This window comes from Besnoitia besnoiti, chromosome X (assembly GCF_002563875.1).
Source record: "Besnoitia besnoiti strain Bb-Ger1 chromosome X, whole genome shotgun sequence".
Lineage (NCBI taxonomy): Eukaryota > Apicomplexa > Conoidasida > Eucoccidiorida > Sarcocystidae > Besnoitia > Besnoitia besnoiti.
The window spans coordinates 1,570,317-1,596,236 of NC_042365.1; the positions used below are offsets into that span (position 1 = coordinate 1,570,317).

The 25,920-nt window shown below is 58.6% G+C and overlaps 3 protein-coding genes across 3 annotated transcripts; 2 read left to right on the top strand and 1 right to left on the bottom strand.

Annotated features, from left to right (window-relative positions):
* Positions 1-909: 909 nt before the first annotated feature.
* BESB_017760 (ABC transporter transmembrane region domain-containing protein) lies at positions 910-13,365 on the top strand (the record flags this gene model as incomplete). Its single annotated transcript, XM_029360491.1, has 14 exons — positions 910-1,462; positions 2,089-2,549; positions 3,146-3,250; positions 3,780-3,963; positions 4,379-4,437; positions 4,843-5,228; positions 5,605-7,107; positions 7,560-7,904; positions 8,463-8,712; positions 9,199-9,470; positions 9,914-10,175; positions 10,657-11,224; positions 11,788-11,969; positions 12,547-13,365. The coding sequence occupies 14 exons, from the start codon at positions 910-912 to the stop codon at positions 13,363-13,365; spliced, it is 5,949 nt and encodes a 1,982-aa protein (XP_029216467.1).
* Positions 13,366-15,415: 2,050 nt separating this feature from the next.
* Positions 15,416-16,992, top strand: BESB_017770 (uncharacterized protein; the record flags this gene model as incomplete). The annotated part of the gene is made up of 4 exons (XM_029360492.1): positions 15,416-15,713; positions 16,121-16,303; positions 16,614-16,751; positions 16,874-16,992. 4 exons carry the CDS (start codon positions 15,416-15,418, stop codon positions 16,990-16,992), a joined length of 738 nt encoding a protein of 245 aa, XP_029216468.1.
* A 1,429-nt stretch (positions 16,993-18,421) lies between these two features.
* On the bottom strand, positions 18,422-24,215 carry BESB_017780 (uncharacterized protein; the record flags this gene model as incomplete). The annotated part of the gene is made up of 10 exons (XM_029360493.1): positions 18,422-18,491; positions 18,906-19,018; positions 19,374-19,425; positions 19,834-19,925; positions 20,282-20,777; positions 21,402-21,775; positions 22,278-22,367; positions 22,549-22,779; positions 23,507-23,560; positions 24,111-24,215. The coding sequence occupies 10 exons, from the start codon at positions 24,213-24,215 to the stop codon at positions 18,422-18,424; spliced, it is 1,677 nt and encodes a 558-aa protein (XP_029216469.1).
* Positions 24,216-25,920: the final 1,705 nt, after the last annotated feature.

The following is a 25,920-nucleotide window of genomic DNA, read 5'->3' on the forward strand; positions in this document are numbered from 1 at the left end:
ACGGGAAGAAAACAAGAAGTCTTTCTATATGTGGCCAGAAGAAAGGAAGAAGAGGACAAAATTGCTATCGACTGGCGTCTCCCGCGAATCAGTTAGCGCCCCTGCAAGACACACAGCGACTCCAGGCGGCTGCGCGTTCTGGAGCGTAGCCAGGAGGCTAGAACCATGCAGTTTACACCACGTCTTTCAGCGCTGAAAGACATTCAAAGAATCCCTTTGCGCACCGTCCATTTAGCAACAAAAGACATGGACGTTTTACGAGGGCTGCTCCTTCCCTGAACGTCTTTTCGGGTTTTCCGTAACGCGGGCCGCAAGCCGCGACCTAGCCTCGCCTCTTCTGGCTGCTTTTCCCGCGCGTGCGGGGTCTGTTGTTTTCTACATTTCGTCTCGCGATTGAATACGCTCTTCTCCTTCGCCCGATTTCCTGTCTAAAGAGGTTCTTCGTCTCGCTGCTCACGCCTCGGCCCTGCTTGACGCTGCTGCTTCAGTTCTACAAATTTGAGTGAACTACGGTGTCTTGTCGAGAGGCAGTAGCCAACTAGCCGCCCGTTCTGCCAGCGACGCTGGTATTGGCGGACTGTTAATCCGTTTCTGAGTCGTAAATCTCCTCCCCTATCTTTTCCGGTACTCAGCTTCTAACGTGTCTCTTCGCTGACTCGCTTCGTCCCGCGGCGCCCTCGCTAGACAAGCGGATAATTCGACGTTCTCCAGCTCGCTGCTCACGTCTCTCGCATCAGCCTTGATCAAGATTTTTCGCTCGTTTTCGTCCCTGTCTCATTGACGCAAAAACCTGATGAACTGAGCCACCATGAAAAGACCGTTTCGAAGGCTTGGCTGACTCTGGCTCGAACGCACAGCGGGCGAGTGGGAACGCAGTCCCCGGACCGCGTTTGACACCGTTTTCTGCCCATGGCCCCAGGTCGCGAAGACGGCGGAGAGCCCCGCCAAGAGAACCCTTCAGATTCTTCGCCGGATGCAGGGAACCGCCATGCAAGCCGCGCAAGTCCCACAATGGGGGACCACGGGAGCTGCGGAGAGACCGGCGGGGCAGGGAGGGGGGGGCGGAAGCCGTTTTACGGCCGGGGGAAGGGCAAGGCGAGACCTGGCAGCTTCGAGTCCACCGGATTTTTTGGCAAGCTCCTCTTCACGTGGGTCAACCCGGTGATCTCAAGGTGCATGCGAAACAGCGTGCGCCCTGAGGACCTGCCTCCGCTGGGGGAATCCGATGATGTGCGCTATTGGTCGGCCTACATGGCTCGCAGCCTGACGGACGAGGAAAACTTCGCGGCACAGGGCAAACGCCAGCCCTCGGTCATCCGGGCGCTGTGGCGCGTATTCAGGTGGATGCTGCTCTGGATTTTCTTCGTGTATATCATTCGAGACGGCTTCGGATTCCTCAACACCTACTTCCTCAAGAGACTCCTGCAGCAGGATGGCGTCGACGCTGCTGGACTTCAGCGAAGTAAGTCACGCGTATGATGCATCTCGGCAGCACTTTTCGCACCTGGATGGAGAAAAGGAGCGGAGAAAAGAAAACCGCAGCAGGGCCCCGTCCGCGCCGCCTCAACGCCGGTGCGGACGGGGCCCTGCCTTCCACGCCGCAGCAGCTAGACTGAAAGCAACCGCGGAAAAGATTAGCTGATGAGCAGACAGTTGAGTTTCCTGCAGTTAATTTCACGGGATCACCGGGGTTAAGGAGTCGAGAAAGATGTTAGCGTGTAGAATATCCGAAGCACGTGAAGCTCAGACTTGCGAGGCCAGCGGAGTCAAGATAAAAGACAACGTTTCAAAGTGCCCTTGAAGGGCGAATGGAGGAGCTCAGCCTCTGCGGGTCGATCACACCACTCATGCTCATGCGTCGGTTCACAAAGGCGCAGTTTTTTGCAGCTGGAGGCTGCGAGCGGACGCGCGACCCGAGTCGCGCACACGCGATCGCCTCTACCACGTTCACGCTTTGAGCTTGAACCCGGAGTTTGCTGCTGCATGCTTGCTTCTTGCGCGGCGGACAGCGGCGTAGCGTGCTTGCGCCTTCCTGACTGAGGGAGTTGACTGTCCCATGTTGCGCTGATGTGTCTCTGGTTTTTGCAGCCTTGGTGATTGGGTCCCTGATTTCCGTAGTTCAACTTGTTCAGATGTTTGTGGAGACTGCGATTGACTTCTATACCTGCCGCGTGTATATGCGCGTGGAAATCTGCCTCCTCACGGCTCTGTTCAAGAAGGTGATTCAGCCGGACGCCGTCGCGCCGCCCGCTGTTATTCTGCGTGAATCCCTTCGCGAGGAGGAGGAAGACTTGGAGGCGGAGGCCGCGGGGACGCGCGCCGGTACCCTGGCAGGGCTAGGAGAACGCACGGCCGCCGCAGGGGGGGGAGGCGAACGCAAAAAAATGACGAACAAGCAAGACAAAGAGGCTTCGCGCGGATTCCAAGGCAACGTCTTCAACCTCATGTTCGTCGACATTCCTTCTCTCGCGTCCCTCATCTTCACCTTCGTTGACGTCGCCATGCTCCCCGTGCGCATCGGCTTGGCTGCCGTCATGCTCTACATGCAAGTAAGTTCAATACGCAAGATGGTTGCCCTCTCGCAGGGGCCTTTTGTCTAGCGCAGGTCTGTCAGTTTAGGCATGCTCTAGGGGCGGGCGAAGTCTACGCGTCTGCTGGGCTGCGCTGAGCCCTAGATTACCTTGGGATCCTGCTTAGCTAAAGACAGTTGACACCCATCCCTCAGCGACCGCATCATAAGGGTAAGAGAATACATGTTATATGCCTGAGCAGACCCCTCCACCTGCCAACGTGCGCGCATTCGTGCGCTGTCTTCAGTACCGCCCTGGTGTTCAGCCGCGGCGTCTGATATCTGTCTGAGGAGGACGTCAATCGCTTTCTCCGCGCTTTTTGAGCACGTAGGGCTTTGGTAGCTGCTTTGAGCACCGAACCCCCCGTTTCCAGCTCGTGCGTGGCTTCCTCGAGAGAAATGCGGCACTGATGTGGTTTCGGTTCCACACAAAAGACGGAGTGTCTTGTCAAAAGGTGCCACAGTCACCGCCGGGGCAGGGTTGATATGACTGGCGCGAGATTCTTTTGCGCCGACCGCGTTCCCTCGCGCAGAAGTCTCCTCTCATCTCGCTCTCACTTTCTCTGCGCGAAACAGGTCGGCGTCGCCGCGGAGGTTCCTGGGCTCATCGCAGTCTTGGTCATTACGGTGGTGACTACGGGACTGGAAATCATCAACGCGAGCATGAAGACAAAGTACATGGTAAGCAGCCACTGAATGTCACCTTGAGCCTGTCTCTGCGCTGCTGCCTTCCGCCAAGTGCGCAGCTGGGATGCCTCTCGAGCCCCTCCACGCGGGAGAGACAGTTAAGCATATACACCCCCTGGAGATTCCATCTCTGCAGCAGTTCGCTGCACGCAGGGGCTCTCTCGGAGCCTCTGCGGAGGCCGGTACTTGCGCGGACGGGTTGCCGGTTGGAAGAACTCCTAACCGTGTGTCTGAATCGGTACCGAGCAGGTGACCAGAGGTGACCTGCGCAGAGGCTTCAGTTCTCAGCTTGACAAGATATTGCGCGCGAGAGGGCCTGAACCCGAGACTGTAGCGACGAGAGAAACAGAGCTTCACGCGAAACAGCTCGTAGGGGAGACCTTACGCGCGGGCGTACGCTTACGGCGCCGGTAGACGTCACGAAAAAGGCCGCTAGGGCGCGCACGACCAGGTTGGACCGCGCGGCTCATGAACCGGGGTTCAGTTTCCGCGCCTGCTGTCTCGGGTGCCTTTCGGCTTCCAGATCTTTCGGGACATTCGCTTGGATAAAAGCCACGAGGCGCTCTCATGCATGCGGACGCTGCGCCTGCTCGGCTGGGAGGACATTGCAGAGTTCAACATCAAGCGCTTCCGAGACCTCGAGATGCAGCAACGAACCCGGCGCATGTACATCTCCGCCGCCTCGACGTGGCTCAGCTCTTCCGCAGGTACCTGCCGGCCGCCTCTCTCTCAAGACGCAGCAGGCTCTGAAGCCCGCCTCCAACAGGGGGGCATCTATCGACCACAGTGCAGCTCGCCACACCGTCTCTCAGAAACGCCGCGCGCTCTCTAACCGACCATGGCATTTCCACGAGAGCCTAGGCCGTCTCTTTTGATGCGCGTCGACACAAATGAGTTTGCGCAGAGCCGACACAATTCTGTGAGGAAGGGTTTGCTCCCCCCCTCCACCCGCTGGAAAATCCACGTGTGAACTCCAGGGTTTTATGCGATTCTGACTGCGCGGCTGGGGTTAGTATGTTGAGCGCGGCCGCGCGCCTGAGGAAGGCCCGCGCTTGCGGTGCCTGTGTCGCATCCGCTAAAGTGAGTGATCCGCGCATGCACGTCCCCCCCTGTTGTCTGCAGCAATGGCGATGTCTGTTGCAACCTTCATCGCCTACGCGTTGCCCTTCATCAATGCTCCGGTGAGCTCTCGAGTCGGGCTGTCGACTCGTCTTCGGTTTAGGGTTTAGCTCGATGGCCGTCTCATAGATTACTGCGCTCAGCCTCCAGCCGCACGCGAACGACAGAAGGCGTCTTTCCAGCTTCCCGTGGGTCGGGAGCTTGTAAATAGCTCTTGGCGGGATGAACCCGCTCTCGCCTGACTGCGAAGACGCATTCGGTTTCTTGAGTCTGTCGCACCAGCTGGGACGCCAGTGTGTGTGTCGTGCCGGAGTTTTGCCTCCAGCCGTGTGAGCGGAAGGCGATTCGGCTTGTTGCAGCCTAGAAGCGGCATTCTGTTTTTGCGTTCGAGCCTGCGGGCCTGGGTTCTTTGAGGAGACGCATCTGTGTCGCCTTTTGTTTCGCACGCCCTCGTTTCTGGTTTTCAGAGGTTTCGCCTGCGCCCCGAGCTAGCGATTCCCGTGATTCATCTGCTGGACAACTTCATCGGTCCCATCACGGACTTTCCCTACGCCGTGAACAGCGTCATCGAGGCATACATTTCGCTCGCGCGCATTCAGAATTGCTTTTTTCCGCCGACGCCGCGGGCGCGGCCTCTTCCGCCCCCATTCGCGAACGACGCGACTCGCTTGGAGTCTGGAAGTCCGCGAAACAGCGGGCGGCGCACGGGCGACAAAATCAAGCTAAGCGCGGGAGGCGACGACGAAGACTCGCCGCTGCTGTGGGCGGAGGCTGAAGGCCTCCTGCGAAAGGGAGGGCGCGACAGACTCCTCATTTCCCCAGGCGTGCGAGCGGCTGCAGCGGACATGCTTGAGTAAGTTTGAGCGACTCTGAGGAAAGCGGTCCAACAAATCGACGCCTGCAGCAGTATGTTGAAGGGACGCAGCTTCGAATCCGTGCCTGTGTCAGCCGATCTATTCATCTCTTGCGTTTTTTCGGGATCTGTCGGTTCAAGCGCGAGCTCTCACAGTTGGTGGCCGCCGTACACTGTCGCAGACAGCCTGTGAGGCACCGAAAGCCTTCCTCCTCGCTGCCGCGGAACAGGAGGCGAGCGAGCAGCGCCCCTTTCCGTCTGCGTCGTCGGGACTTCTTTCTGTCGCCCTCACGTGCCGCTCGGCATGCCAGCCTCGCGCCTCCGCGGAAATCACGTCGTTTTCTCTTTTCTGTCTCTGTTTGCCTGCGTTTTGCAGAGCTTTGGAGAGCGATCCCGAGGTTGAGGTGATTTTTTCTTCGGCGTCGTTCGCCTGGCTGCCGCACACGACGTCGCCATTTTCTCCGCCGCCGCCGTTCCCCGCGCCGGCTCAGGTCTTTGACTTTTCGCAGCAGACCTGCGGGACTCCAGAGGCCCGCGGCGGCGCGGAATCGCCCGCGGCGCTCTCGCGTCTGCCGCAGGTCTTCCTGCTTCCCCCCCCCGACGCCTCATCCGTCGGCGCGCCGACGCTTTGCGACCTTTCGTTTCGCCTGCGGCGCGGCGAGCTGCTGCTCTTGACTGGACCGCCAGGCTGCGGGAAGTCTTCAGTCCTGCATGCGCTGCTGCAGCAGAGGGAACTCCAGCTGGTCCAGGGTTCGATGTTCATCAAGGCCGCCCTCGGCGTCTCGCTGAGAGACGCGAAGGCGGGCGCGGCGGAGCCCAGCGCGGGGACGGCGTGCGCGACCGCCTACAGCAAGTCGCTGACGACGGACGACACGCCACCGATCGGCTACATCGCCCAGGAGCCGTGGCTGCAGATCGGCACCATCAAGGAGAACATCGTTTTCAATCAGGAGCTGGACGAAGAGCTCTACCGGCGCGTGGTGCAGGCCTGCGAGCTGCACCTCGACTTCGAGTCCTGGCCTGGGGGCGACGGGCGCTTCATCGACGAGGGCGGCGCCGACCTCAGCGGCGGACAGCGCATGCGGATCACCATGGCGCGGGCGATCTACGTCAGCCTCGCGTACCGAGCGCGGGCGCGGGCGCAGGCCGCCTCCGTCGCCGCCCAGCTTGCCCGCCGCAAGGGCGAGCTCGCTGCGGAGCTGCGGCTCCTTCTGCGCGCAGGCGAGAACCCCGAGGGCGGCTCCGAGGCGCAGGCGCCCGCGCGCGAGGGAGCCGCCGGCGGTGCTGGCTGCAGCGAGGCGCGAGAGCTGTCTGCCACCGCAGAAGAAGTCTCGCATCTGCTGTGCTTCGACGAGACCTTCAACTCGCTCGATCCCTACGTGGCGGGGCGGATCTTCGCGAACCTCTTTGGGCCCCAGGGCCTCCTGGGGGACGCGGCGGTGATCGTCGGCGCCAGTGAGCAGTCGCTCTCGGGGCTCGTTGAACAGATGAACGGGGGGGGAGAGACGGATGCCGCTGCGGGCGACGCTCACGTGCGCATGTCGATCTGCTGTCTCCTCGATGGCCAAATCGTCTGGAGGGGCGCCATCCACGACTTCCGCGACCGCATGCGCGAGAGCGCGCCGCCCGGGGTCGGTGCAGCTGCGGCGCCAGGGACGGGGAAGAATGCGTCGAACGAAGATGCCGGCGACGCAACGTCTCAAGAGGAAACTATCGAAGGCATGCTCCGCGGGTTGGAACTGGAGCCCAGTTCCTTCTCGACTCCGTCGCCTGAAGGCGAGGCTGCCGAGGGCAAGAAGGAAGTCGACGACATGCTGAAAAGCCTCATGGTGAATGAACAGGAGGCCAGCGGCCAGGTCAAACTCGTCTCCTACACCTGGTACGCAGGCCTCAGAACGCAGGGCACGCGCAGTCTGCGGGCCTCGTGCGGATATCCCGAAGCCTCCTCTGTCTGCGCAGACATATGCACAGATATCTGCTTTTGCCTGTCTGTCTGTGGACTCTGCCTGATGCAAGGGCGCGCGTTTCCCCAACTCTCATCATCGACGCGCCCTTCCGCAGTCTCTCTGCAGACCGGGGAGTTGCCGGTTGCCTGACCTCGTGTCTGCAGCATCAGCTGCGTGTTTGTGCACTCGAAGGCCTCTGGAGGGGGAGGGGGCGTTTGCGCCGCGTAAGAACGGTCTTTCCTTACAGCTCCCTCTCATCGCGTGCACTCTCAGGAAGATCTGTCTTTTTCCCCCTCCGCGCGTTGGCCTCGCGCTTCCTGCGTCGCCGCATGCTTCCGTCAACACCTGCCTCGGTGCTCGCATCTGCGTTTCGTCTTCTCTGCAGGTACCTGCGCCGCGTCGGCGTCTTGGTGACGATCGCCTTTTTCCTGCTGTACGCCGCGGCGGTGGGCACGGACTTTGCGAGTGACCTCTGGATCGCGCAGTGGACGGGCCGCACGCCTGCGAGCCGCCCACCCTACGCGGCGAAGGAGAAGCCGACAGAGCAGACGATGGAGGGCATGGGAAGCGTCCGCTCGGAAGAAAAAAAAATCACCGAGGCCGAGAAACAGGCCGCCGGCGCGCTCTACGGCGACGAGCGGATGATGGGCGACGGCGGCAAACCCCCCAGCGAGCGCCACGGCATCGGCGCAAACCTCTCAAACGCCTTCTACCTCTGGTTCTACGTCGGGTAAGCTGCCCTGCGTCGGGCGCTCGAGGGTTCAGGGTTCGGGACTGGCCTTACGGCTCGTATGTTCTTCACCCTCTGGCCTTCGTTGCGAGTCTCTGCGTTGCCGCCCTTCACTCGACTGGGGATAGGCTGAAATTCCCACAGCACACGCGCGTGCAGACTGCTCAAACCGGCCAAACGTAGGTGCCTGCCTCTGTAGATCCGCGGCATGTGTCTCCGGCGGAAGGCCTGACGACTCGCTGGCGTTGTGTTGGCCTCTGCGCCGTGACGCAGCAGTTCGAAAAATACCGAATTCATCGCCGTGGCGTCTCGTTTGCGCAGCGGAGACACACGCCTTGCGGCTCCCAGCCGTAGCAGCGCCTCTCCATGAGGACATTTCCTTTTTATGGTATACATGTATCGCCTCACCAGTCATGCTCTCTCTCACACACTGATGAGCCTAGGTGCATTTTTACATTTTCACACTCATGTCCGTGCGTGCTCAACCATGGGAGGCGAGGCGAACCTCCGATCGGCTTCGGCAGCGCTTCAGGAACTCGTTTTTTTTCCCCTTTGCAGGTTGGCGTCGGCGAACGTCCTCTTCGAGCTGCTGATGAAGCTGGCGGGCGCGAAGGGCTCGCTTAACGCCGCGCGGCTGATGCACAATAGGCTGCTGAACGTGATTTGCACTGCGCCGCTCTGGTTCTACGATCAGAACCCGATAGGCCGCATTCTGAATCGCCTCTCCACCGACATCGCGATCGTTGACGCGGGCATCTTCAAGCGCATGGGCCTCGTGCTTGGCGCCTTCCTGAACTGCGTGCTCGGCGTAAGCGCCCAGACGGGACGAAGGAGACAGGCAGACTGTCCGCTGTAGCGAAGGCCAGTTTCGTCTCCGTGACCAGTTCCCAGCGTCGACGAAATCTTGGTACACGTAGGAATTGCAGCTATAATAGTCATAGCAGAGTAATGCAGAGAAATGAGCTCGGGTATTGCCTCTAGATCGGACCGATCTGCGCTGAGGCTTGGTGTGCTGTCAAAGATCCGGTAGTTCCGTCTTCTAGCTGCTACACCGATATTCTTAAACCGCGAATTTCTCCTGACAGGACGGGGGATCACTCTCAGAATCTGAGAATGACGCGATTCGGCTCGGTTTCGGGTTCTCTCGGAGGGGTCTTTTCGTGATCGCTTCCGCCGAGCGCGCAGCCGAGGCCGGTGCCGGCGACTCTCCCAGCGCCCCTCCCAATTCATGTCCACACCTCCGATGTGCCCAGCACATCTGTGTGCATGTTTCTTTTTCGTTTTGTATCTGCAGCTCGGCGTGCTGGCGGTCACCACCTTCTGGGCGCTGCCGGTGCTCCCCATTCTGCTGCTGGGCGTCTACTACCTCGTCTTTCGGTACTACCGCGCGACATGCCGCGAAGTTCAGCGCGCGTCGCTGATCTCGTTTTCTCCGCTCTGCTCATCCTTCAGCGAGTGCCTGAGCGGCCGCGACACCATCTTCGCTCTGCGCCGGAAGCGCGTCGTTTGCGAGAAAAACCTCGATCAAGTCGAAAACTCGCAGCGCACCAAAATGCTGCACTGGGGGTAAGCTAACTTTTTTCCGCGTGACGGGCAGAGTTGGCAACATCTACGGAGCTGGACGACGCCAGGATTTGCACGTGAGACGATCGGAGGGAAGTTCAGACTCGGGGGCGGAGAGGTGGGGGGGGGGGGGAGGGACGGAGGGGGTAGTGCGCTAGCGAAAGAGACGCGCGAAGAGGTTCGCGGGCTCCGGCCTGGAGGTCAGCTCGGGGGGAGCCCGCGCATTTGGCAACTTTGGGCCTGAGACGTGATACGCAGATTCATGCATATTGCCACGCCTAGGTATCTGCACATATATGTATATTGCACATACACATATGTGTAAGTGCGTATTTGCACACGGGAGAGTGAGTTCACTGGCGACGAGCGACCGCGGTGCGCGGGTGGGCGCGGGTTTTGTCTCAACACGCGTCCACGCGCTTGTCCTGAGAGACTGTTTTTCGCAGCTCGAGCTCCTGGGCATCTATCCGCCTGCAGCTTCTCACCTTCCCGCTGGCGGTGCTGAACGCGATCGTCCCCCGCGCGGTGGCATACGTGCAGCTGCCGGCGCTGGCGCCCGTCGCGGGAGGCTCCAGCAGCTCGTCCGCGCACGCCGGGTACTTGGGGCTGGCCCTCTCTTACTCGCTGTCGGTCGCCTCCTCCCTGCGGCGTCTCCTGATCCACTACGCACACCTCGAGAAAGAAATGTGTTCTGTCGAGCGCGTGCACGTGAGTTTCTCAGCCTGCCGCGCGGAAGGGCGGTTTGAGTGTAGGGGGCTACGCGAAGAAGCCAGTCGCGCGCGACGAGACGGCGCGCCGGAGAGAGAGCTATCTTCAGCTTTACGCACGAGAGTTGCGGAGCTCCAGTCGCTTAGCGCGCAGAGCGTCCTCTCGTCGCCATGGCGATTCGTCAGCACGCAGAGCAGGCAGCCCAGCTGGCGCGATTTCGGAGCGGAGGCATGCTGTGCGAGTGACCGCCCCCTGACCGCGGACTGTATGTGGGAGAGTTTGTCGCTGCTGAGCCGCAGACCTACAGCAGAGGGATTGCTTTTAGGCGCTTTCCCTCTGCGGGATGCTTGGGATACCGTCCTTGTGCGACTTCTCTTGTGTGCATGCTCGAGTCAGCAGCAATCGCATGTATATACATATGTAGATATGTGTGTATTTGTATGTACGTATGTATGTATGTATGTGGTGTCTTTGCCTTTAGGAGTACATTTCTTGCACAGGGAAGATGACCCCGGACACGGTCGCGGTGTGGGATTCGGGGCTGCAGCCGTCGTCGACCCACACGGACTCGCTGTCGTCCTCCTCCAGCACGCCTGGGACTTCCACGCCGCCCGCGGCGGGGCGGTCGCGGCAGACGAGTGGAAGGAGCTCGTTCGCTCAAAGCAGCGCGTCAGACTCGGCGTTTCCTTTCTTGCCGCTGCAGCGCAAAGGCCTGCAGCTTGTCGAAGTCGACATCCGCTACCGGCGCCCCGGGTTCCAGTACGTGAGGCAGCTGCGCGAGAGCCTCGAGGCGCGGCTGGAGGCCGCCCGCGCGCGCGACGGCAAGGCAGCGGACTCTGCGGACGATGAGGCTGACGCCACGTTGCCCTTTCTGCAAGGTCACCCCGCCACCGAGAAAGAAATGGGCAGACAAGTCCGCGAGATCCAGAACGCCGTCGAGGACCTGAAACGCGGCGACGAAGCGATCTTCCTCTCCCCCAGCCTCCACCGACTCTCTGCGCGCGTAGGCGCCACGCACCACGTCGGGGTCGTCGGCCGAACGGGCTCAGGTACGAGAGAAAGCTGGAAAAATCGAAAACGAAAACGGGTTCATGGTAGCCGGAAGAGGCCCGGTTTCAATGCCTCGTGAAGTCCTGCGACAGGAGAACTCTCCAAGTCCGAGCAAGGAGTCACTGCATGCAGAGACCAGCTTTTAGCGTGCATATGAGAGCATGATAAAAACATACACCAAATAATGCAGACTGAAGCGGTGAGGTCCTCTGTCTCTAGAAGTGTTGCTCTAGCGTTCCTCTTGTGTTCAGTCGTGCCTGCATGTCCATCCGTCTTGTGCGCGGGTTCATGGACTCGCCGGCTTATTTACTCGCACGCTATCTCTCGGGGCGCTAGAGCCGATCCAACGAGGCGGCATTGTATATTCCAAATTAGTCTGAAAGCGCTTTGTGTGACGTCGTAAAATCAGTGGTTGCTGGGCGCGGCCCGAAAGGGCGTGCGCGGGGGGGGGGGGGGGGGGGGGGGGGGGGGGGGGGGGGGGGGGGGGGGGGGAGGGCAGAAGTTTTACACGAGGGCGGCCGACATCCATGCCTTGTGTGGGGTGTTTTGTCGTCTTTCTCAGGCAAGTCAACGCTGCTGCAAGCGTTGACGGGCCTCGTACCGTGCTACAGAGGCGCTATTCTTCTGGATGGTATCCGCATCGACTGCCTGCCGAAGCAAGTCCTGAAGCAAGTCGTCGGCGTCCTGCCGCAGAACCCGGTTGTCTTCAAAGGCATGACGGTTCGCGACGTTATGGACCCGCGGGTGAGCCTCCGACACTCTCTGCTCAGATTTCTCACTCGTGCATAGCAATTTGGGAAGAGAAGGTCTGTGCGCCAGGCTTTGACTGCGTGCATTTTTTTTCGTGGACGTGCCTGCATGCACATGGGAGTCAGTTAGGGAGAGTGACTTTCCCTTATTTTCGAAGACTCGACAACCTCGGTTGCATGCTGCCAGCTGGCTGACCGCAGCACCCCTTCACGCCGGGGGACTCTAGGCCGCGGGTCTAGGGCTTAGGGTTTAGGGCCCGAGCCGGCTTTCTATCCTTTCTGGCTGAGTGGGCTGGGCGCAGGGCTTCCTGCATGTGTGCCGCGTCCTCCATGCCTGGTTGGAGGGCACTCCGAGAGGGCTGAGCAGCAGGAGGAGACCCGCGTGACTTGGGAAGGGAGGCCGCTTTTCACTCAGGATGTGACGCGTCCAGTGAAGAACCGAATGACACGACCAGGCAGCCCCCCCTGTGCCTGTGCGCGCCGAATGCTTCACGCGTGTCGCTTGACCTGCGATTCTCTCTCCCCCCCCTCTCGCAACCGCGTTTTCTCGCGTTTCGACTGCGTTTGTTCAGCGTCAACACACCGACGATGAGTTGTGGGCGGCGCTAGACGAAGTGGGCATCTCGGCGGTGATTCAGTTTCTGCCTGGCGGGAAGCAGCTCGACACAGTCGTCGCGCCGGACGAGGCTGTGCAGCTGGAACTGGAGAGTGCGGACGAGAAAGGGGCGCGCAGCAAGGCGCGGATGATCAGCCCCGAGGGCCCTGTGCTGCGGCGCAGGAGCCTCATCCGCTCGTCTGTCAGTCTGGGGGGGGGAGCAGAGCGGGACGGCCTCTCTCGGCGAGGTTCCTCCTTTGCGTCAGAGCGATCCGAGGAGCCGGCGTCCTCCCACCCGCTCTCCGACGTCCAGCTGCGCTACCTCGCGCTCGCCCGATTGGTTCTTCGCGCAGCGTCGTATCGCCTCATCCTCGTCGATGAGCCTCCCGCGGAGACCTTGGGGCAGCTCCACGCGGAGGCCGAAGAGACGCGGTCGCGGTCGATTCGCGACGGCGAGGGCGACGGCCCCCAGCGTCAGTCCAGTGCCGCAAGCGCGCGCGCGGCGCCCGCCATGCGCCAGTACAGCTCCCACACGGGGTTTACCCCGATTCCGCAGCTCATCCGTCGCGTCTTTGCACACTGCACTGTGTTTATCGTCGCGCACCACGTGGCTTCGCTGCGGACCTGCGACCGCGTCTGGCTCATGTGGAAGGGCTGGAAAATCGGCGAGTGCTCTCCCGACGAAATAAAAACCGACAAGCAACTCGCAGAAGTCATGGTGAGACAGGTAAACCAGTGGAGATTGCAGCGGAGACGGGACTGCGGCGCGACGGACGACTTAGGGGCAGGGCCCTAAACGCGTGCTCGACTCGGCGGCCTAGGGGGAGGGAGGGGGCAACGGGGGGGGGGGGGGGGGGCAACACGAGAAACGAGACAGTCGGCCTGCTCCAGCAGGCAGGGAGCGAACCTGTCTCTGCGGAAAGCCACGCGCTTATTTGGCTTGTGTATGCGCAGCAGCTCGGGGAAGAGCCCCGGCGCCGTGTACAGCGAAGGCGCCATGCATGCGGCCGGCGGGCGTGAGGGGGGGGAGGGGCGGGGGGGCGCGCCCATCAAAGAATCGATTTTTTTAGGTCCAGCTGTTTTGTTTCCACGCAAGCATCGGGGCGAGTTCTTTCATGCCGAGGGCACGCCCCTCTTGATAAGTTGCTGCACTTTTAGGGGAGTATCCGCCCTGTTTGTGCGCGCCGTGGTGCGGACACACCGCTGTGCTTCTGTAGACGACGGCGCTTCCCAGAGGCCGCCAGACACCGGCTGACCAGCGCGTTTTCAATTTTATATCACACGTGAGCCACGCACAAGACCTAGGATAGAGACAGACTGTCTACGCTCTTGGTTTCAGTGAGCTTGTTTTGTGGTGCGTGGTGTCAGTGATCGCGCCCGCCTTTGTCATCCAAGGAATCAATCTTTTTTCGTGACCACGCAGTTTTCTAACAGCCCCTTACACGTGAAGTCAGCTCCGTGGAGCGACTGTGTGAGACACGCCTTGCGATCGCTCAGTGGCTGACGAGTGAAGCGAAACGCACCCAGGCAGCTGCTCACCACTAGCGAGTCTTTGCAGAGACTGGAGCCTCACCACAGGGCCGCGAACAAGCGGAAGCGGCAGACTCAGAATAGGAAATTACTAGAACTTGACACGCAAACCTAAATGTTCGCGAACCCGTCAAGCGACACCCTCAGCGCGCACGGGAGAAACAAGCCACTCGCCACTGCGGTTGCATTTTCCCCGCTGAGCGCCGTCGAGAAGTCGCGCGATGTCGCGCAGATGAGCGGACCTCATTGCTACCCGTCTTGTTTCAGGGATCCTTCGAAGGGTGCACACAGAGGAGAATGTCACGAATTGGCTGAAGTTCATCCTAACGCTAGACTGAGGGGGAAGTGTTAATCGGGAAGACGTTCTTCCAACCGTCGGTCTTTTGGCCTCGCGAGGTGCTAGACTCGAATTCCGCACGCAGTTCATAGAGCGAATACCTGATCTCTGTTGGGCGAGTAGACGTGATCGTGCAGGTAGGCGAGAGCGTGCCTCCCGTGACTCCTCGGATATTTGCTCTGTACGCAGCATTTAGACTGTTTTTTGTCGCAGCTGGAAAGCCATTTCAAAACAAAGCGCTATGGAGTAGCAAGCTTACAGGCCCCGCCCGACTGGTGCTCCCGCTTCTGTGTATTCGGCAGACATAAAAAGTGTCCGGCCATTGCGAATGCCAGTAAAAACTCCAGAAAGACAGAAATATGACGAGTAGCTTCACGATGCTTTGCCGGCTCCTCCTCGCCGTGTCTTTCGCCGCATGCACACCGCATGCTCAATCAGACTGCCCAGAGTGACCAGAGTGAGCGGAATTTGTTGTCGTCGCGCCACTTCACTCCTTCCCCCTTGGTTTTCTACTACTACCACTTCGTTTTCGTTCTGAGATTGTTTTTCTTGTCTTGCTAGAGCCGGAATGCTGTTCTGTGACTTGCCCGGCACACTCATGCAGGCCTGGTCTGCGTGTCTATCTGCATGTGCAACGGCGAGTGCGAAATTCCTCTCCTGCGACTTGAGCTGCCGCGAGCATTTCCACGGTTCTTCTTACGGTTTCTCCCTTTTTCACCGTTTTCCTGAACTATTGTTGGTTTCCTAAGTTTGCCAGATCCGCGGTAAATCTACCCCGGAGGCCGGCATTCCCGTTTTTTCCATCATTTCTGTTCGCGCGGCGGGAGTCACCGCTGCGGCTGCGTGCATGCCTGCGCTTTCCCTCGTCACGTCTGCTTCTGTTTCGTGTTCCACCTGCGTATCGGTTAATTTCTCCGATCGCGCGTCGTCTGAGCCGGCTCTGCGCGACTGTCTTGCTCGCGTCTTCCGGATTTTTCAAATGGCTGACGACCTGGTGGCGCTCCAGCGTCAGATCGACGGCTACTCGTCTTCTGACGAGGAAACTACGTCTGCGGCGCCTGCGAAGGAAGCCGACGACGGGTGTCAGAGCGAGCAAACAGACGCACAGGATGGTGAAGCCGCGCCCGCCACAAAATCTGACGACGAGAGCTTCTTCGATCTCGCGGCCGTCGTCGCGGAAGGCCGGCAGCGCCGCCTTGAGCGGAAAAAGCGGGCACGACAGCCAGAGAGTGGCTCTAACAACGGAGTCTCTCCAGGCGTCCAGCTGCCTTGCCCAGGTGTGCAGCGTAAAGCTGTGCTGCAGAAATTTCGGGAGCGTCTAACCGCCGCAGCACGGCTTGCACCTGCGCATCTACGCCGAAGGGGAAGGCGTTACCCCGCTACCTACGAATATATATATGATTGTATATATATAAATACACGTGTGTGTAATATGGAGCACAGTCTGCATAGATGCATGCATCCATTCAGACGTAACTCCAGGCGTTTTTCCCAGTAAACCCCTGCAGCAGGAGAAGTGCGTCGTCGCCGTCGCTAGTCTTGTCGCGTGCTGACTGTTTTCCGTCGTCTTCGCTTCTCTCTCAGTCCACGCACTTTCGTTTACGCCACCCTTCTCGACGACGTTTTTCGCCGCTTTCTTCAAGGGTATCCATCTTCTAGCTTTTTGTTCTGCGAATGTCCACAGTAACGGAAATCGACTTGATGGCTGAGCGCGTGCGAGAGGAGACAGAGCGCCGCGAGGCACACGAAAAACGCGCGATGCAACGCCCCGAAGAACTCACGCACGTCTCTGCAGGAGGGCCGGCCGGAGACGGCCTCAGCCGCCGAGAGCGCCGCCGGCAAAAGATCGAAAATGCAAACAAAAAACGTACGCCGGGGGAAGGTCTTCACGTGCCCCCCGACACATAGCCTCCCCCCCCCCCTCCCCCCCCCAGCCCCATTCCATACATGTGTATTCTGTATGCTTTCGCACTCCGCGAGCGACGTCTCTATGCGCCTCGTAACTATCTCGCGCGATCCTCTGTTTAGCGGTCTGCATCTCTTGCTCCCACACGCCTGAGCCGTTCACGAGGCAGAATTATCGTCTCTGCGCGTCCGCAGTGGAGCCCCCGTGTGCGCAGAGGGCGTCCGTCATACCTAACAGTTTGAGCGGCTTTGTTTCTTTCTTTCTTCTTCAGCTCAGCAAGTTTACGTCGGGCTGCCGATCGGCAAAACATGGCACGTCCCGCTCGTCGGCATTGAAGGCCGAGGCGGGTACAGGAAGGGCGCCGACGCGGTGGCGCAGGACGAAGAGGATAACGAAGCCAAATCCGGAGGTGAGGCGAAGGAGGCAGAGGTGTCAGTCTACGGTTTAGTTCTTTCGTGCGTCCGTCTATCGACTTATCTCTGACTCCGTATGTATTCGATACCGCCCCGTGCGTGTTGTCTGCTGGTACAGAGAAGCGGAAGGCGATGACCGTGAAGGAAAAGGAGAAGCTGAAGCGGAAGAAGGGGCAAAGCTCGCATGCAACGTGGAAGCCTGAGCTTTGGATGCAGCTGCGCCAGCAGTACGACTGACTGTAGCAAAAGTGTTCGATGTCTATCTGGATTCTAGAGGCTTCCTTCGCTTCCTTGATGTGATCGTAAACGAAGTGTGATCCAAACAGATTGCAAAATCGAACCAAGCTGTCGAGAAAAACGCGGCGTGTCTCCTTCAGGAGCGAGCGCTGTCTGCGCGTCCTGCGGAGTGACTCGCTTTCTTCTTCCTAAAACCCGCCCCGACATTCGCAGTCATGGCGTCTGCCAACGCACGCCGGGCTGCACATTGCTGCAACGTCTGCGCTGTCTGGCTTGCTTCGGGCTGCTTCGTATGCATGCCGCAGGAAATCAAGCTGCAGCAGCGCCTTGCCCCTCTCTGCCCGATCGGTCGCACAGCGGCCGCAGGCTTTCTCACGAGGCGTGGCGTCTTAACCGACTGTCGTCGGTCTTCGCGCGGCAGCCGCGGCTCACCTACGCGCCGCTCACCGCGAGCGCCTACGTCACGCACATAAATATATATGTGTATATTCATATATATATTTTTATATGTTCTAGATACCGATGAGGCCTGTGAGTTGATCACCGCAGCGGCGTCTGTGGAAGCGTGTTTGTGACAGGCTCGTACACGCGAACGCCGGAGTGCGGAGAGGCTGTTGAGGCAGGTTTCCGCTGATGTGAGCCTAGACAGACGCGTGAACGCTTTTTCCTGCCCTAGCATAAAAGCCTTGGCGTCTCTGTGTAGCGCGGAAGCGTCTCGCTCTAGGGGGTCGGCTAGGCCCTCGCCACCGCTTCCAGGAAGAGACACCTCGCACTCGCTCGGCGAAGGAGAAGCCCCGAAGGAATCAACCCAGCGATCGGCGCAGAGTGACACGAGGGAACCACACTCTGTGCAGGCGTTCATGCGACTCCACACCGAGCCAAACGCACGTATGTAGAGACGCCGAGATATCTAGATGTGGAAATTATGTATCCGCGCAAGCTCATACAGTACAGGGCGCCTGAGCACGTCTACGCGGCACCGCTGCGCACCCCGCTTCGCACGCAGGACTACTTCTGGGTGTAGAGATGCGGAAATGGCTGCCGAAGCTCGCTGTGCGCTCGCAGCGCCCGTCGCCCGCAGGGCTTCGCAGAGGCCCTCCCACTGCTGAGAGGCGACGTGCCCGCGACGCGAAAAAAGCTTTCTTTGCTAACAAAACGGGCCGAAACAGAGTCAAGTCTTAAGACAGAGCTCGCGCAAAGCCTTTTGGCAGTTTGGGGCAGCGGCAGCACACGCGATGAAGCAGGAAATGATAAGACAAAGAAACACCGATGCCCAGCCGCAGGCGCCGCAAGCAAGAACAAAGCCCCCTCGCCGCCTTGGCGCAGAATAGAAATCGACAGCTTGAAATTCGAGACTACGGCGCGGCAGGACGCAGCTTCGTAGGATAAAACCACGACAGGGGCAATTGTTCCAGACGAGATAGAGGACTCAGTCCGAGTCGCTGTCTCGGCTCGGCGGCATGAAGGCGAAAGTCTGAAGGAGCGACGCTGTGCTTCTCCTGCAGCGAAACGCACCAGCAGAGAAAAAAATGACATGCAGAAGAAAGCGGAATGAACGCGCACAGAGAGACGAGAGAGGTACAAACGGCGACGCCGAGAAAGCGACGGCGACGCTGTGGAAATTCACCAAGGTGCCCCCTTTCATCACGATGCGCTTGCGGAGAAAACGAGCGCAAAACGCAGTCAGAAAGGCGTATTACTTCCTCATAAGACTCTACACTTCTCCTGCTTTGGCATCGCAGGAAGTCTCTCTCGTCCCACTGGCTTCCAGCAATACGAAGTAAGGCCCTTTCCCGTATCTGCACACGTCTTCTTTCGAGACGGAGATTTATCAGTGCCTGCTTCATGGCAACGCATGCAAGGCGCGGTTTCGCTGGCGGCATAAATGTCTCCATGCAGCGATTTAGACTGACATTTCCTGTAGAAGCTCGTTGGGCGTCTGAAGCTTCTCCACTTTGCACGCACTCTCGAAGAGATTCATCAGCTGCCGCTTGTTCATCGCTTGCTTCGCGATCAGTGCACACGCCTGCAACACCCATACTCCAATCCGGCTTCCCGATTTGAGAGAGACAGCGTCTACGAGCCTTCTGGAAAGGAGCTTGAGCGACGCGGAGAGGCTTTGCGAAGCGCCGCTCGCGATGAAACCTCTCTGGAGACAAGCCATAGGCTAGGAGACCCGAGCGCGGCGTATCAGGGGGAGGGGGGGGGGGCAAGAAGCTGCTCCCCCCCCCTCCCCCCACAATACGCCGCTCATCAGCGACTCTCACTCTCCGCATGAACCCGCCAGTGGACGTGCAAACGCGCAGAACGTGTTTTGCTCCTTATCCTCACATCTGCCTCTGTTTTCGTTTATCCGCTGAGGCTCGCCTGTGCTCGCGTACCTTTTCCAGGCCTGCGATGAAGCTCTCGATTGAGCGCATGAAGACCCGGCGACTGAAAACACGAAACAAGGAAGGCGCTCAAAGGTCCATGCTCGTCATATATCCACACAAATACATATATACACATATATACATCTGTGTATATATGTATATTGGGCGACGCGTCAAACATATTGCCCCTGTGTATCTCATTTCGTCAAAATGTGAACCAATATATTGAGGCAAGCGTTTGCAAACTACATTTCCGTAAGTTCTTTTCGGGAACTAAGAAGAAGGTGGCAGCACAGCCTTGACGGTCTATTAGCCGCCTCTACAGTCACGAATATATACTATAAAAAGATCGCTCACGCATCTGTGTGGAAGAAGCCACATATCTACCTATTATATCCCGCACGTGGTACGCACGCCTTCAGAGCTGCTTCCCCGCACGTGGGCGAAGCATCGGCGTTTCAAAACTTACTCGTCCGCGGTGATTTCCGACTGCGGCTTGCTGGAGACCACCTCCAGCTTGCTCGAGTTGTGGTTCATGTTCTCTATCGTTTCTTGAGTCGTCTGTCAAACGCAGCAGTCCCGGTCAGAGTACAAAATGCACATCAGACTCACACATATGCATGCCCCTATGCATGCCTACGCATGCGTATACATACATATCTAGCACACTAGGGAACCCCCGTGCCTACGTTCACGCGGACGCAAAACCTCATAGAGCTCAAAGCACATATTTAAACATATCTACATGCATCTACATGTATATATATATACATATTTATGACGCGGCCCAGGAATGGCTGAGACTACTGCCGCTGCACCTCATTCCGGGGCGTCGCGCTGGCGGCTGGGCCTCCCAGGCAGCGCAGAGCACCCGCGAGGCCCCCAGTCGCACGCGCTTCGTGGGCGTGGGGTCTCACCCGATCCTTGATGAAGACGTCAGAGATCGCCTTGTGGATAGTGCGCTCCTTCAGCTCGCAGAGCTTCGTGCGGCATTTGAGCAGCCAGTCGACGTTGGACGCCGGCTTCCGCTTCCACCGCCGAGTGCCCCAGCCCCCCGCTCCTGAGTCTCCTCCCTCTCTCTCGCCTTCCGCGCGCGCGTGCTTGCGGCCTTCCAGGCGCCTCGCCTCGCCGCCGTCGTCGCCCTCCACGGCGGAACTCGCGGCGGGCGCGCGGTCCTTGTCTCCGTCGGCGGGGGGCGACGGGGCAGCCGCCCCGGGAGAAGAAAACGAAAACGAGTAGGCCGTCGCAGACGCCGACCAGCCTGCCGCAGTCGGCGCCTTCAGGCCCTCCTCCGCCCCGCCGGCCTCGTCCTCTGACGACGGCGGGCTGTCCTCCGGCCCCAGGCCCCGGCCCCGTCCCGCGCCCAAGACGCCGCGACCGCGTCCCCGCGCCGCAGGGACGAGCCCGCGACCCCTGGAGACACAAGCGGCGACAGCGGGACAGACACCGAGTACCGACGTGCCAAACGAGACACCACAGACCGCGAAAAACCCCTCAGGAAAGGTCAAAGAGGGAACAAAATCGACTGCGACTCAGTGTGGAAAACCGCGCGGAAAGGGCAACACAACGGGAACGGAAGAAACACGAAAGACGTCACGACCACGGAGGAAACACCTGAGAGGGGGAGAACGCAGGCATATACACACGCGGCGCGCACCAAACAAACGCGAAATGCGAGACACGCAGCATCGACTCGTTTGCCTCCACTGCAAACGCGAAGCACACATATCAAGCCAAAAACAGCCCAGGCCGCGTGGCGCCGCGCGCACCTACGAGAGTGGACCCGGGAAAAGAAATGGAGAGCAAAAGACGAGAAAAAAGAGGAATCTGAACAGCCTAGCGCGCCCTCGAGCCTGCCAGTCTGATCGTGGCGCGCATGCGCAGATGGTGGACCCTAAACCTAAATGAGAAGAGGGGAACATTTGAAAACGACCTCGGACGGAGACATGCACAGCCCCTATGTTTCTCTCGACGCAAATTGCTTCCTCCTTCCACCTTCTGATTTGACAGCTGCGCGCTTTTTTTTTCTTTTCTCACCTTCCGGCGCCGGGCGCAAGCGCGTCGCCACGGCCCCTGCCTCGTCCCGCGCTCGATTCTTCGAGAAGACTGCCAGAAACGAGCCCTGCCGACACGTACGCAACTGGTTCAGGCGCCTCATCACCCGCCTTGTCGCTGCTCTCTCGGGATTTGGCGTCTCCTGCCTTTTCCGCTTTCTCTCCTGTCTGCTCGCTGCTTTCTTCGCCTTCTCCGCTTGCCGTCGCGGCCGCGGAGTACACCACGGACGCAAAAGCCGGCGAAGGAGACGCCGCTGGAGACTCAGACGAGGACGTAGAGCCCGACGGGAGCTTTGGCAGACGCGCAAAAACGGATTTCAAAAACTGATTCGTCTTCTCCAGGCGATCTGACATGCGCTGAAGCAGGCGGCACACAGGGCGACACGATGCGGGATGAAGAGGAGACAGAAAAGAGGAACTCAGAGTCTATGCCTCTCTGGTCTACACGAAAAGGCTGTCTAACTACGCGCAAGGCCTGTACGTAGACACACACGACTGTGTCTCTGTAGGGCCTTTCTCAAAAATGGCAACCATGCTCAGCAGGGATAAGAAGACAGAGATAGAGAGGAATACCGTGCCAATGCCGGCAGCGGCGGCGTCTCGCGGCCTAAGAATCGGGGTGAGATAACGACACCGCCGAACTTGGAATTCCGTCGTGCGGTCGCGTCCAGTTACACGTGCGTGCGCATGCGAAAAAACATGACACAGGAAAGTCGATTTCCGCCGTTTGCAGGACCCACAGTTACGTGAACAGCTCTCTCCGCCCCGTGCGGCAGAGAAAAACCCGTCCTCTTTCGCGGCTTGGGAGAAGTCTCCGCGACGCAGAAAAGGCAGAATGACTCCTCGTCACTTGACTTACCTCCACGAGCTGCGTGAGATGCTTTCTAGACTGCCGCACAGAACGCTCGTCGCCCCAAATGACTTTCATCGCGGAGAAGTCCACGCCGTCCTGAGCGAGGAAGAGAAGACACACAGCCGTGCTCAGTGAGGCGAGTTCACGAGGGCAAGCAACAAGCGAGGCCACGATCGGCGCAGCAGCAAGCACACTCTGCCTCGGTGCATGACAGGTTCTGCTCGACTTTCGTTGATTTCACTAGTTTTCTCCTTTACATTTGAGTTGTCAGGCGCACCAAATCAACGACGACGCTGTTACAGGCGTCTAGTAGGATGCGGCACTGCTTCATTTGCTCGGCGAACTTGGATCTGTCCTCTGCAGCCAGGGCGGCCGTTGCCTCCAACACACGCGCCGTCCCTCCGCTGGCCTGCCTCTCTGGGGATCCGGCGGAAGCCTCGTGTTCCTGTGCGCTCGCCGAAAGGCGACGCCTCCCGCAGGTCTCCAACTCGCAGACCTCTGCGATGAGCTGCAGAATCACAGCGCAGACGCGAGACAGCCACTCTCTGCACACAACTCCCCTGAAGCCTCAACTCCTTCTCCGCGGCACATAAGCAGCCACATACACAGGCACACACTTATAGATGCGCGCACCGACAGACATATTCGCATGCACTTGCATGTGCATGCCTGGTTTCGGGGTCGCGTTTCGCAAAGAGAACGCAAATTCGGTTTCTGAGCGCGTGAGAGGGTTATCTTACAAGCATATTTATTTCACCGAATTTTTCTTTTATTTAATTGATTTTGAACACAAAATTTTATTAGATATTTTTTTCTTCGAATGATATATATAAATTTCAATTGAATGTAAATGGTGTTTTTAATTTTTGTGATTAATTTCTGGAATTTAAATTTGTTTAAAAGGGGCTTCAAACTATTAAAAAAAGAGAACGAACACATGTGGCACGGAAGGGGATCGGAGACGGCGCTGTGAGGAGAGAGACGTGCTGGCGCTCCATTCTCTCGCTGTGCCTCCAACGCTCAAGCGCGGCTCTGCGGACTGCTTGGATGCCATACAGACTTATCGCCGCAAACCGAGGATATGTGGGAACAAGAGAAACGAGGTAGAAAAGTCGCCTGATCTTCGCTAAAAAACTGAAAGGCTTCCCTCCAGGCAGCTTCCACAGAGAGTTTGGATCAATGCCTTCGATGGTGTCAAAAAAGGGAAATTCTGCGTTCTAGTGCAAGCAACGTACTTTGTTCACGGCCTCGAGGAGATATTGTTGAACCTGCGTATTCGCCGTGATGATCTGCGCGGAGAGAAGACGAGTGGAAACTGGAGAAAGTACTAGTCTGACACCGCTTGGGGAGGGACACCCGGGGCCTCGGTTCGACGAGGCTGAGCACTATTTGCTTTCCGTCACTTTCTCAACAGCCTCCCCCCCTCCAATATGAAGCGAGCTGCCGGCCTAAAAACCATCCACGCGCAGGACGGCGCCTTTGCTCAAGCGCGTGTAGTTCATGTTCGAAATGGAGTTCCAAACATGAGCCTGCAATCATGTCGCTCCTGCATCCATCCACACGACCTCTACACACATGTAATTTCTAATATATATATATATATATATATATTCGTATATATATATCCACGGATACATATGCATATGTATATGTCCGCGATTTCGCTCGTGGAAAGTCCTCGTCGATAGTCAGGCCCTCATGCATGCGCGAATTGTGATGTCCAAACAGGTGCTCCGATGTAGAAAATGCCAATTCGTCTAGGACTCTCGGCGTATGCAGCTATAGACGCCACGGACATGCATGCACGCAAGCGTTGGCTGCGTGCCTCGATGCGCTCACAACAGGATGTTTTGAGTCAAGCTCAATGAGCGTGAGAACTCCTTCGTCGTCCAGAGGCGTCGCGTCTAAGATGCGCTCGCCGTCGCCGGCTTCGGGCCTCTCCATGGTGTGCCGGGAGGCCGGATGACGGCAGGGGCGGGGGTCGGTGGCAGCAGAGGCGAGACACAGAAGCGACGTGCTTCGAAAGAAGAAGACGACACGCGTAAAAAATGATCAGGGAGAGATCGCCAAATAAAGAGACGGGGCAGGTGCGTGGTTTGCAAACGTGAAAGACGAGACTGGATCCGCAGAGGGCGCGCGACTGGGAGCGCTTTTGAGAAAATGAAATCAAAATGGCGGAAAAGGGATGGCCAGGCGAGTGCCTCTGATAAAATGCAGAGAGGAGACGAGGCGACGAGCCAACAGAGAAAGAAGAAAAGAGCGACCTTGCTCGGTATTCTTGTGCGGCTCTCCACAGATAAAACTCCGGTCAGGATGCGCGCAGAGAGGCGCCGCAGACCGGAAGGCGCGTGAAGCAGCTTCTGCAGAGTTGCCTCTGCAGAAGTGCGGCAAAACCGTAGAGGCAAGAACCTATATCAGGAAAATATCTTCTCGCGCGAAACAGGAGTTCCTCCACGGCACAGGGACACCGAGGCCACCGTCAGCTCCCTGCGCGCCGTGATCTGATGTGCATCGAAAAAGCGAAGCAGAGGAAGTCTGTCCGGGGCGTTGGTGAGTGGCTAACGCGCGCAGATCGCTGACGTGGAAAACTCTCAGCGATGTGTAGCCGTGGAATTCCCGTCGAGTCGCCGCGAGAAGAGGGGCGGAGCGGACACGCGCCGTTTCCGGCCTTTTCTATTTGCAATCGGGACGGTCATGAGCCAAACGGGCTACTCCGCAGGCATCGGGTGAAGAGCCTGTAAAACCAAATGTCTGGCCGCAGTCGGCCGGCATGCAGAATAAAAGTTTACAATCGCTTGTTGACTCGAGCGTCTTCAGAAGTCCACCGCGGTCCGAAGAGCCAGTTGACCAAAGGGGGATTCTCAGTGCGCATGCATGCAGATCAGTCGCAATGCACGCAACCCGTCTGCGCGTGTGCTGCGCGGCCGGCAGAGACTGGAGTTCTTCCACCGCGTACTCGCGAAAGCGCGCTTTGAAAACCCTCCCTAGGCATTCTGCTCTCTGCCCTTTCCTTTGTCACCGCCTGATAGACGACGGTTAGGAGAAAACGCGCCTTGCATCCTTCCAGCCGGAAGGTGATGCCGCATGCGAGTGTCGAGCGACCTCGTATTCCTCGTTTGAGCGTGTCAGGCAGCAGACACACAGACAGGCACAGCCTCTACGGGGGCCAGGAGCTGGCACAGTTCGCAGTGAGCCACTTTTTTCGCTGAATTTCGCCTGATATAAACCAGTCCTCACGAACTACCTCAACAACGCACTGGGTGAGGCCGATCCAGACGACGCTCTCCAAGCATTTCTGAGAAGCTAAATCCGTCCGCAAGCAGATGCACAGTAGAGCCCGCCATTATGGCTCAACCCCCCCTTCCCCCCTTGTGATGTTGCTGTTTAGACACGTGATGAACCGAGGGGATTTGTCACGAGAGAGGAGTGCGTCGCGTCAGGGGGACAGCCCCGGGGCCGGACGCATGCCTGTGCAAGTTGTTTGCTGTAAAGCATAGTATCTCGTGAGCCACAAACCGGTCTGGGTTACCCGTTTGCGGAAAAGAGCTGATCCAGTTGCTCGTGGTGTTGTGGAACCCTTTATACGACACATGCCTTTCTAAGACATGAATAATCTACAGTCCTATTTCATACTTGTTACGTTTGGGAT